Genomic DNA, 11754 nt, shown 5'->3' with positions numbered 1-11754 from the left:
GCCAAAATAATTGAAAAGAAACTAGTTATTTTTGAACTAAAGGACATTTTTTATCATAGCATTGAAGATGAAGCAACAAACAAAGGGCATATTGAGAAAATGGGAGTTGATGTTGATTACACAATAGATAAAAAATTATTTTGGATTCATCCACATCCAAAATAATTTTTTGAAATGTGTTTCAAAAATGAATCTCTTGACATTTCAATTTGGATGACAGCTTTGAAACACATCACAACAAGATTTCTAAAAAAGTTGGTTTTAGAAACATTACAAGATAAACTTGTGTTTAAGTGGAATACTTCACACTGTAAACCACAAAAGGGACATAAGTTCATTGACAATCCAACAAAAGTTATACACACTAAATCATTGAAAAAAATGTGGGAAATGCATACCCGATATGATGCAACCAATACTATTATAGTTGATTGTTTAATTGAGAGAGTGAAAGAGGATCCAAAAGAAAATGTGATTCTTGCCCCTCCATCCATTGGAGCAAATGAAGGGGATAGTTGGTTGATCAATGAGCTATGGGGAATATTGCATAAACTCAACAAGGCTACATATGTGCGAGCTATTTTGAAGGATGTTCAATTACATTTAGAAGTACCTTAAGACAGATGTCTATATCATGCTGTTATATGTATGACATCATGAATTATTACTTTTATTTCATAACACTATTAAAAGAATTGTTGATTTGGTTTGTCATTACTAAAATTGAAATATTTCTATTTTCTTTATTTTTGGTGAGATGAATGGTCATTTAATGTTTTCATATCAAAATTTCCCATGCTATATTTTTTTTACAATGGATTACATTGTATGTAAAATTAATAGATAATTGGTCTATTTGTTTTAATTAGATCATTACAATTATTGGCTTTAAATTTGGTTTAAGTTATCGTTATACCTCTCAGGAATTAATAATGTAAAGGATGACCAATTGCATTCTTATAACCCTTTTTATTCCATATAAGTTGAAAAACTATATTAAGTTGTATGTAGAACCAACAATAAACATACAATTTGTACTAAAAGAAGAACCAAAAAAAACTAAGGTAGAAACTCTATAAATTAACATATAATTAATTAGGTTTGAAATTTAAAAATTGTATTATATTGTATGTGAAAATTAATATATAATTAGTTTGTTTACTTGCACTAGACCATTGTAATTATACTTTTCATTTGCAATTAAATAAATAATTATAAGTCTTAAAATCAATGATTTAAATGGTGGGTCAATGCATTCTTATAAGACTTTTATTCCATATAAATTAAATAAATGTATTAGATTGTATGTATAAAGTAAACATCTTATTTGTTTGTTCATTTTAATAGGGCAATTGTATTTGTATTTTTGATACTTTGAATTCATTGTAAAATTAACTTTGCATAAAAATGGAAATAATTCATAATAAATATTAACATCATTTTCAAAATGATAGGTATTTATGTCCTTAAGCAATGAAGTGTTGAAGTGGAGATATGTTAATATCATACATGTGGTTGCAGTGCAGATGCGGATGGGAATTACTACAAGTCAAAAGATGTTGTTGATATTTGAAATGGAAGGAGTATTCTTCCAATCATACACCAAATATGAACAAAATTTTCATATTCAAAGAGAACCGGATCGGTAGTTTGGTGATAGGTCCTATTTTTTAAGGCCTTTTCAGTCAGAAGTATTGAAATACTGCTTAAGAAATTATGATGTTGCAATATGGACATTAAATGTCAGTAACAAGTACATCTGAAAAGTACTTGAAAAATAAAATATTGATATAGAGGACTTTAAACTTGCATGGGACGGGTCTCATTGTCATTTGCAAATGAAATTGGAAGCAGGGATAACGAGAAAATTTTATGAGAAAAGGTTGATTGATGTGGGGTCCCAATATGAAGATAATTATGAAGAATCAAATGTATTTATAATAGATACAGAAAAGCATACTTCTTAATTCATCGGATATTGATCAAACCACATCTTGGTAAAATCATATACAGGAAAAAAGAAAGATATGTGGCTTATGCAAGTTTTATTCCCCTTTCTTAAGACACTTCATCGTATCAAACAAAAACATGAGTATATTCGAATTTTCAATAGAACATGTACTTCATTGTAGTTCATGGAGATAACTTCTTTTATAAATTTGTTGAAAAGTACATTCAAAATTTTCAATACATTTTGGACATAGTTTTGTTGAATCAATTTGTATGATTTTATATTTTGGAAATATATGGGAATTGACAATTACATTAATATGTATATTTCTTATTATTTATAAATGTTTCTGCAATGACTTTGTTCTATCGATTTTTTTCTAAGATGTGTGTGTGCGCGCTTGTGTTCTTAAATGAATTGTTTTCCATTCAAATTATCTTACATGAACCATCGAGGCATGTTATTTTTAATGACTTATGTTTATTTATATGTATCAATAATCATATATAAATGTGAAATATAAGTTTTGAAATAGAAATCCTTGCAAACAAAGGTACTATTCTTACTAAAGAAATTATAATAATTTACTTGATAAATGTTATGTGCATTATTCACTCTTCACAATGCATTATTCACTAAGGCTAATGAGAAACATGTGTCATAGGTAAATGATTTTATCTTTTTGAAGAATAAGATATGTGATTTCTCAATTGATAGTTTTCATAAATTTATATGCTTAAATCAATTAATGGTTGTAACTGTAACCATATCTTATTGAAAATCAACAAGGCACAAAGTCACTTATTCATTGTTTACATATAAAATGCAGTAATATGACTGCATAAATGTGATATGTAATTTTTTAGGTAAAAATATATTGTAAATAATTTTTCATTTCTTAAAAGACATATATATGATGATAATGACTGATAAGTGGATTATCGTGGTTTGATTACATACTATCATGGATGAATTATGTCATTGAACTTTTTGAACCGTAAGGCATCTAATTTCATTATTTAAATTCATTTTTTTGTAAATTTGTATTTTAGATAAACTGAAATCATATCACTTGAGCTATAATTATATTATTGAATTGTACTTAGTTATGTCCATTAATATGAGTGTATAACTTCTAAGTGACGCTCTGATGCGAATTCCTGATCAAGGCAGACAAACCCTAACCAGCCGCCGCCCCTGACTGTTTACCCTGCTACAGCCGTCGCTCCCCTGCTGATCGATAGCAATGGACATGGCGGTCGGAGGGGAGAGCTCTGCCTCCCCTCCAAAAAACTCCACGAGCTCTGACAATACCCAGTTCTCAAAGCCTCTGCACCCTTCTGACGCAGGCCCAGATGCAGGTCAAGACGGACATCGGAAGGCTGAGGCAAGGATTCATACGGCCCCGACAGGAGAAGACGATGCTGACAAAGAGAACCACGATAAAGCTAAGGCGACTCAGCCAAAGGCAACCTCAGCCACTTGTATCCCAAAAGCTGCTGAACCCATCAAAGTTGACCTGCCCAGCCATCGCATCAATGGTGAAATCCAGTACATGCAAGATCATGCACTCATCGGAAAGTTTCTAGGCTTCTGGCCTACGGAAAAAGCCCTACAAGGCTGGATAGCTTCAAAATGGAAGCCCAAAGGACAAATAACTCTGCAACTAGGACCAAAGGGCTTCTTTACAGCAATCTTTCACTGTGTGGAGGACAGAGTGCGGATATTCGAAGGAGGGCCATACTTCTTCAACTCTTCAGGACTCTATCTCACAGAATGGAAGCCCAGATTCAATCCCGATAAGGAAGATTTCAGCTGGGCACCGGTCTGGATCAGGATGTACTCCCTCCCAGCGGAGTACTGGAAAGAAGAAACGCTGGCGGATATAGGCAACAAACTGGGCACCTTCATACGAGTTGCAGCGGAGACAAAAACTCGCAAATACACCTCATACGCCCGGATCTGCGTCCAGATGCATCTGACCAAAGCTCTCGCTGATACGGTAAAACTCTATCACGATGATTATGAATGGACTCAACCTTTAGATTATGAACACATTCCCTTTCGCTGTCGTAAGTGTCATGAGCACGGCCACCTATTCCGTGACTGTCCATTAAATTCCCAGTCCAAAGCAGCTGCAGCTGTCTCTGACAAAGACCCTGAAGGTTTTATCAAAATCCCCAACCGCCGTAGGCATGCCAAAAAGAGTCAGCCAGTTATGGAAAACACTTTCAAAGCGGACCACCAGAACAAATTCTCTGTTCTTGCTACGCATGACAAACAAGATCATCCCAGTTCTGAACCCCCACACAACCCCTTTTCGCCCTCTTCATCCCTCCTTCACTCAGATCCCTTGCAGCCCTCTGACCCTGCCTCAATGAATCCCACTCCAGGCCCTTCTTTGGAGAAAGGTAAATCCGTATCAAGTTCCAGTCCCCTCTCTTTCTCTAAAGAGAAACCCACAGTAGATAATATGCAGCAGGACTCTGATATGGAAACCGATGCTACTCTGGCTCTCAGTCTTCAGCAAGAAGCGGATGAGGAAGTTCTAGGTGAAACTACTGTTATGGAAGAAGATCAGGCGGATGTCAATATAGATGGATTAGACATCTTCACACTTGAAGCGGCATGCAAACAAAAAGAATACAACTCTATTCAACCCTGGCAAATAGACAAGCTGGAAGGAGTTCTAGCCAAGGCGCAGCACAATAAAAGCCTGGGCATACAGGGAGGCAGTCTATGGGATGGAAAAAAGATACTCAAGGATCTCAAGAAAAGGGGAAGAAAGACAGACCTACAGCGCACCATAGCAATAGGTGAAATACTTATGGAATCTGGGCGATTCCCTAAGTTGACAAAGTTCTACAAACCCAAATCACAGTTTACATGAAGTTAATATCCTGGAATGTGAGAGGACTCAATAGTCCCTCAAAACACAGAATGATCAAACATTTGATTCAACAAGAAAAACCAACCATAGTTTTTCTGCAAGAAACCAAAAGCAACATTGATGCTATTGAACGGATCCGCAGCAAAGTTTGGGCAGGAAGCAGGGCCATCTCTGTAGATGCCTCCGGAGCCTCAGGCGGTCTAGCTATTTTATGGAACCCACAGATCATCACTCTATATGACTTCCACGCCACCCTCCATCTCATTCAAGCCTCATTCCACCTCGTAGGCACTGGCATACATGGTCATCTAACAAATGTATACTTTCCTCAACTAATTCAGCAAAAATTAGAACTACTGGAAACAATCTCCATCCTCAATGAAAATAGACAATTCCCGCTATGGATCGGGGGCGGCGACTTCAACATAATAACTTCCATGGCAGAGAAACAGGGAGGCAGAATCAGGCTTGACAGTGACAGTGAAGGCCTCAAAGAATTCATTCAAAACAATCACCTTATGGACATCCCTACCTCCAATGGAATTTTCACCTGGACAAACAAAAGACGAGGCATTCATCACATAGCCTCCCGACTTGACAGATTTCTCCTCTCTGATAATGCAATCCATTTGGGAGGGGATTTCAATGCTTCCATCCTCCCCCAAAGCGGTTCTGATCACTGGCCAATTTTGCTACAATGGTCCAGACCAGGCAACCAATGCAACAGACCCTTCAGATTCGAAGCATTCTGGCTAACAAACACCACTTTCAGGAAGGTAGTCAGTGATGCTTGGGCAACCTACACTCCGCCAGAGGGAGCCAAAATGTATCAATTCCAACAAAAGCTGAAAAATCTGAAATATGTCCTCAAAGTCTGGAATCGCACAAGTTTTGGTAACATTCAGGAGAAGCGCTCACAATTAGAACAGCAAATGCGCACGCTCCAGCAAAATCTCATTCTCCAAGGCAGAACAAAAGAACAAGCACAACAGGAACAGGTACTTTGGAACCAAATCGAGGAACGCAGGAAGCAAGAAGAAATACTCTGGCGGCAAAAATCGAGAATCAACTGGCTCAAAGAAGGAGAGAAGAACACAAAATTCTTCCATAAGGCCACCATTCAAAGGCGAATGCACAATAATATCGCGTTCATCAACAACCAACAAGGCGAAAGAATTGAGGAACATCAGGACATGGAAAAGGAATTCACAGGGTATTTCAAGGAAATCTTAACGGAACCCATTGAGAATAGGGACGCAGCAATACGGGCCATCACGCAGCATATTCCAAGCATCATAACTGAGGATCACAACAACAGATTACTCCAGCCCACGACCTTGCAAGAAGTTGAAGAAGCCATGGCTCAACTCAAGGACGGAAAAGCGCCTGGTCCTGATGGCTTTACAGCCAATTTTTTCCACGAATTCTGGGACCTCATCAAAAATGAAGTTTGGAACCTTGTTGAAGAATCCAGAAGTATGCACTGGATCCTCCCGTCCCTCAATACCACCTTCCTAGCTCTGGTTCCCAAAGGTGAAGAACCCAACAGGCCGGAAAACTTCAGACCTATAGCACTATGCAATGTCATATACAAGCTAATCTCAAAGGTGATTGCAAACAGGCTCAAACCTCTCCTACCCCTGCTCATATCTCCGGAACAAACAGGATATGTGGAAGGAAGGCAGATTATGGACGGAATCATACTATCAAATGAGGTTATACACTCTTTAAAGATCCTCAAGAAACCAGGTATGATTCTAAAACTCGACCTCTCCAAAGCTTTTGATAAGCTTAGTTGGAATTTTATTCAAAAAATGCTTTTAGCCTTTGGATTCAGTGCAACATGGACCAGGTGGATCATGAATCTCATTACCTCCCCCAGCTTCTCAGTTCTTTTGAATGGCTCACCATCTTCTCCCTTTCGACCCTCCCGTGGCATAAGACAAGGGGATCCTCTCTCTCCTTTTCTATTTGTTCTAATGGCAGAGGGTCTTAGCAGACTTCTCAAATCAGCTATTGCCTCTCAAAAGCTTAAAGGCATCTCTATCCATGGTCTCAATCCGCTGTCCCATCAGCAATTCGTGGATGACACCATGTTATTTGGCCATCCATCCTCAAAAGAAGCCACAGTGTTTAAATCTCTCCTCTCCCTTTACTCTGATGCCTCTGGCACCTCCATCAATGCCTCAAAGTCGCAACTATTCTTTTTCAACACCCCCCCTTCCACACAAAGGAATATTGCCAGAATCTTGGGATTCACCATTTCCCATCTGCCATCTAAATACCTTGGAGCTCCCCTCTCAGATTCAGCTATCAAACACGCTTCATGGCGGTCCCTCCTTGATAGGCTGGAATCAAAACTCTCCTCGTGGACCTTTCGTGCTCTCAACATGGCAGGCAGATTGGTCTTGATAAAGTCTGTCCTTCAAGCTATGCCGCTGTACCTATTCTCCACACTGGCAGCTCCAAAATGGGTCCTTAAAGACATTCGCAACCTTCAGCGCAACTTCCTATGGGGCTCCACGGGCAGAAATCGAAAATGGGCCCTCGTTAATTGGAAAGAAGTGTGCAAACTCAAAAAAGAGGGTGGACTAGGGCTTAGAGATCCACTTCAAAGTAACAACACTATGGGAGCCCGGATGTGGTGGAACTGGCTCTCCAAGCCTCATTCACCTTGGGCACGCTTATGGCAAGCGAAGTATGCTATGGGAAGTCAATGGCACGATCTCATCAGAATTAACTCCATCGCCCAAGGCTCTCCAATCTGGAATGCTGCTAAGATACACAGCCGCTTCATACAGGAACATAGTTTTTGGGAAATCCACTCCGGCACATCAGCCAAGTTCTGGGAGGATTCGTGGCAGCAGCTCCCCAAATTGGCAAATCTATTCCAGATGCCACTCTGGCATTCGTATATGCAGCAAGAAAACCTCATTCAGGTTCATCAATTCTGGCAACAAACGCAGCATCAAGAATACCAAATATGGAGACCCGCAAACAGCTGGCAAAGAGACTGGGAAGGTGAAACTTACTCAGACTTGGACCAGGAACTCACACAACGCAGAATTCGCTACTCCAACCAGCAGGATAAGCTCAGATGGGGTCATACGCACAAAGGCACATTCACCACCAAAGAAGCACATCAGTTGCGCTATTCAGACACCCAAGGGGATCAAGACCAAATTTGGGCACGAGTCTGGCTTCCAGGGCTTTGGCCTAAAATTTCAACCTTTTTATGGCTGCTCAGTAAAAGGCGCATTCTTACCTGGGACAATTTGATAAAACAGGGATTCATTGGGCCCTCCAGATGCCCAAATTGCAATCTTCATACTGAGACAATCAGCCATCTAATGGAGACCTGTCCGTTAGCAAAGCAGCTTTGGGAGAAAGTGGAGAAATGCAATAAAAGAACAGCACCAAGGGGCGAGGATGTAACGGACAATATTAGGAACTGGGACAAGAACCCATTCAAAAGCCAACTTCTCAATACCTTATGGGGTCTAATTCCAGGTTTTCTATACTGGCTTCTCTGGAAAGAGCGCAACTCTCGTATCTTCAACAACACCTCCCGGACAACAGACGCTCTGTGGCTTATCTACAAAAGAAATATTCAGGAAACCTTAGCCATAAGAACCTGGTATGACACTGACATGCCAGAAACGCAACAAGAAAGGGATATTTTTAAAGAATGGAATCTTGACCTTTCAGCCTTTGCAAAGGTCATCACCCGTCCCCCTCGCAGCTCCACCTCCCCATCCTCCTGGTCCCCACCAGCTTTCAACTCTTTCAAGCTCAACTTTGATGGGGCAGCAAAAGGTAACCCCGGTCCGGCAGGTTACGGAGGAATCATCAGAAGTCATACAGGAGCACCTCTGCACATCTATTATGGCTCTTTAGGCAAAGACACTAACAATGTTGCAGAGTTGGAAGGACTTTGGCAAGGGATCTGTTTAGCAGAGCAACAACACTTCTTCCCTCTTGAGGTGGAAGGCGACTCTCTCATCCTAATCACTGCAGCCAAGAAAATTCAAGCAGGGGCGACAGCGGACAAAGTAGCAACCAGCTGGAGACTTCTAAGCAGGCTGGAATCCTTGGAAGCGAAGCTCAAACATCCACATAGCATTACCTTTCAGCATGTGCGAAGAACAGCAAATCAGGTAGCCGACAGAATGGCCAACCAAGGAGTTTCTCAGACTTCACCTTATTTTTCAGGCTCCCTGGACATAGTTGAAGATGAACAACTCAAAAAAGACTGCAGCACCTTGGTGCAAAAGGACCTCTCCCCCCCGGATGCGGGTGGTTATTAGTTATAAATGGCTCACGGCTTGTCTGCAGGGCATGTGTCCGCCCGGACAAGCCACGTACACAGGAAGGACTCGCCCACATCGTCATAGCATGCAGCATTTAAGGAGGAGGGACATGGCCTACAGCAGAAGCGTCCCCTCGACATTTACTGCTCGCCTTGAGAAGCGGAACATGGCGCTTCAAAGCCAGAGGTTCTCGGACATTCTCCCGCATTTCTCGTTTGTTCCTGCTCTGGTCTTGAGGGAGGTGGCGGAGGCTCACTGTTTCGGCTCCCATTCAGGCTCTGAGAGCGACTGTGATGGTTTAGAAGCCATAGATTTGGGCAATTCGGAGGCATACCAGCAGTCTGGTCAAGAGTTTGGGAGCTTGGCGGTGTTGCATATCTGCTACTCGCCGTCTAGTTTGAGGATTGAAGGTCTGGTTCAGAGCGACAATTCGCGTGAGCATACCTGTCACCCGCGCATTACCATCATGCAACGAGAACGTCAAAGAGGAGTCAGTCGGCGTGGTAGTTACAGTGGCAGAGCCCCGTCTCAGAGGCATGCCCCTTCTCCCTCCTCCTCAATTGAAGTTTCTTCTGAGCGGAGAAGAACCAGGGGAAGGCCTCCGGGCAGAGGAAGAGTGGCGGATTTTCAAGAGAGAATGGAATGCGGGCATTCTGAGTACCCAATGGTCAGATACCGCATTCCATGCACTTTTTCCAATTCCACCTTCTTTGTCACCAAGGATAATTTTAGGGGCGAATGTTCGCCTTTTGGCGAAATTAAGGGGTTTTAAATTTTTAGTGGGCGAATATTTTGTATCATAGTACATTTTTACAAATCACCTCAAATAGCCCACCTTATTTTAAGGGAGAGGGTAAAAAAGGTAAATTTAGCCCTTGAAATTAGGACTTACAACCTTCCATTCGCCCATTTTCAAGAATAGTTTTTATTTAAGTGAAGCCATTCGCCCATTTTCAGGAATAGGTTTTATTTAAGTGAATCCTATGGGCCAAATACCATATTTATAAAAGAGGTATGGTAAATTAATAAAAATATAAATAAATGAGAGGTATGGTAAATAAATAAAAATATAAATAAACTAGACGTCTCGGAAATAAATAAAACCTCTTTTTATATTTAGTCCATAACCCTCGTTCTATTTATGAAGGCTCAAGAAAGAGGTTTTATTTAAGTGAATCCTATGAGCCAAATACCATATTTGTAAAAGAGGTATGGTAAATTAATAAAAATATAAATAAATGAGACGTATGGTAAACAAATAAAACATTTTTTTATATTTACTCCATAAGTCACGTTATATTTACAAACACTCAAAAAATGGGTTACATTTAGGTGAAACCTATGGCCAAAATACTATGGGACGAATACCATGGACTAGATTGTTATTAATACCATGCAAAAAACCATTATTAAACCTAATATTAGAATTAATAAAAATAAAAATGGCACATGGTATTGACCTATGGTATTCACCAAAATGGCACATGGTATTGACCCATGGTATTCACCTAGAATGTAGCCTATTTAAATGGGGGAATTAAACCAGCATGCAACCTATGCTAAGATTCACTAGGACTTTACAAAGTTTTATTATTTAGTGAAAGACTCGCCAAGATCTTACAAGATTTTATAATTGAGTAAAATATTCGCCATGCCTGGTGAGAGATTCGCCAAAAAAATTATATATACATATTATATTATTGATAAAATCGCCTTCCATTTTTCCTATATACCATGGAGATTCGCCCATTTATTATATTTATAAATTTAGGGGGGGTTCTTAAAATTTTCCCTGTTTGTCACAGTTTCGGTGGAGCACTGCAGCAATCCTTGGGGTGAAGATGAAGCTCCTCGCGCCAGCCCTCCGCGGATTCCTGGGATAGCACCCACAGTTGACATGCAGCTTCCCGCCATTGACATTCGGTGCCCTGTTCAAGATAGCCTCTCCCCTGATCTTGGAGCAGGCCCGAGCGAACCTATGCAGCGCAATGTCGGCAAGGCCATCCACCAGCCTCCCCGTTGCAAGATGGAGGACGACCCGCAAACAACTGATGATGAATAGTACGCCTAGCTCGTGCTCCAGGTTCTTCAGCAAGGATTTTTCTCTTTGTCTGCTCCTTACGCTATCTTATATGTGTCTACACTTCGTCACTATGTATCTCTGTCCTTCTCTGTCACAGTTTCGGTTATCTACAGTTGTTTTAGACTCGATGTGTTTCTGTTGTTTCTGTTGTTTCAGTCCTCATGTACCTCAGTCCATGTGTCGGTTTCATGAATGTCGCTCTGGTTTCAATTTTTGTAAACATGGAAATGCATACTCCTGAGTCTACTGTCTATCCTACGACAGGTTTTACAGAGCCTCAGCTCTGTTGTAATACTGCTGATGTAATTTTTGTTCTTGCTGTAATATAATAGCTTAGTCTTATTTAGAAAAAAAAAATATGAGTGTATAAATGTGATTTATAATAGCCATATACTATGATGGGTTTTTGTGAAAAATAAGTCTTTTAATTTCTTGATAATAAGTATTAAGTGGACTATTTAGGCTAATGGGTGATGGCTCATAAGTGAATACTACTCCTTAAATTGTAGGGCATTCAATT

General features: G+C 40.2%; 1 protein-coding gene across 1 annotated transcript; it reads left to right on the top strand.

Moving 5' to 3' along the window:
- The first annotated feature begins 3203 nt into the window (after positions 1-3203).
- LOC149166696 (uncharacterized) lies at positions 3204-6555 on the top strand. The gene is made up of 5 exons (XM_089430228.1): positions 3204-3570; positions 3727-4767; positions 4932-5839; positions 6032-6364; positions 6463-6555. The coding sequence occupies exons 1-5, from the start codon at positions 3204-3206 to the stop codon at positions 6553-6555; spliced, it is 2742 nt and encodes a 913-aa protein (XP_089286354.1).
- The last annotated feature ends 5199 nt before the right edge of the window (positions 6556-11754 follow it).

The sequence above is a fragment of the Pinus tabuliformis genome, chromosome 5_1 (assembly GCF_031772625.1).
Source record: "Pinus tabuliformis cultivar Carrire ecotype Pingquan chromosome 5_1, CPIR1, whole genome shotgun sequence".
In the NCBI taxonomy this organism is placed as follows: Eukaryota; Viridiplantae; Streptophyta; class Pinopsida; order Pinales; family Pinaceae; genus Pinus; species Pinus tabuliformis.
This window is presented reverse-complemented; position numbering and strand designations above follow the sequence as displayed.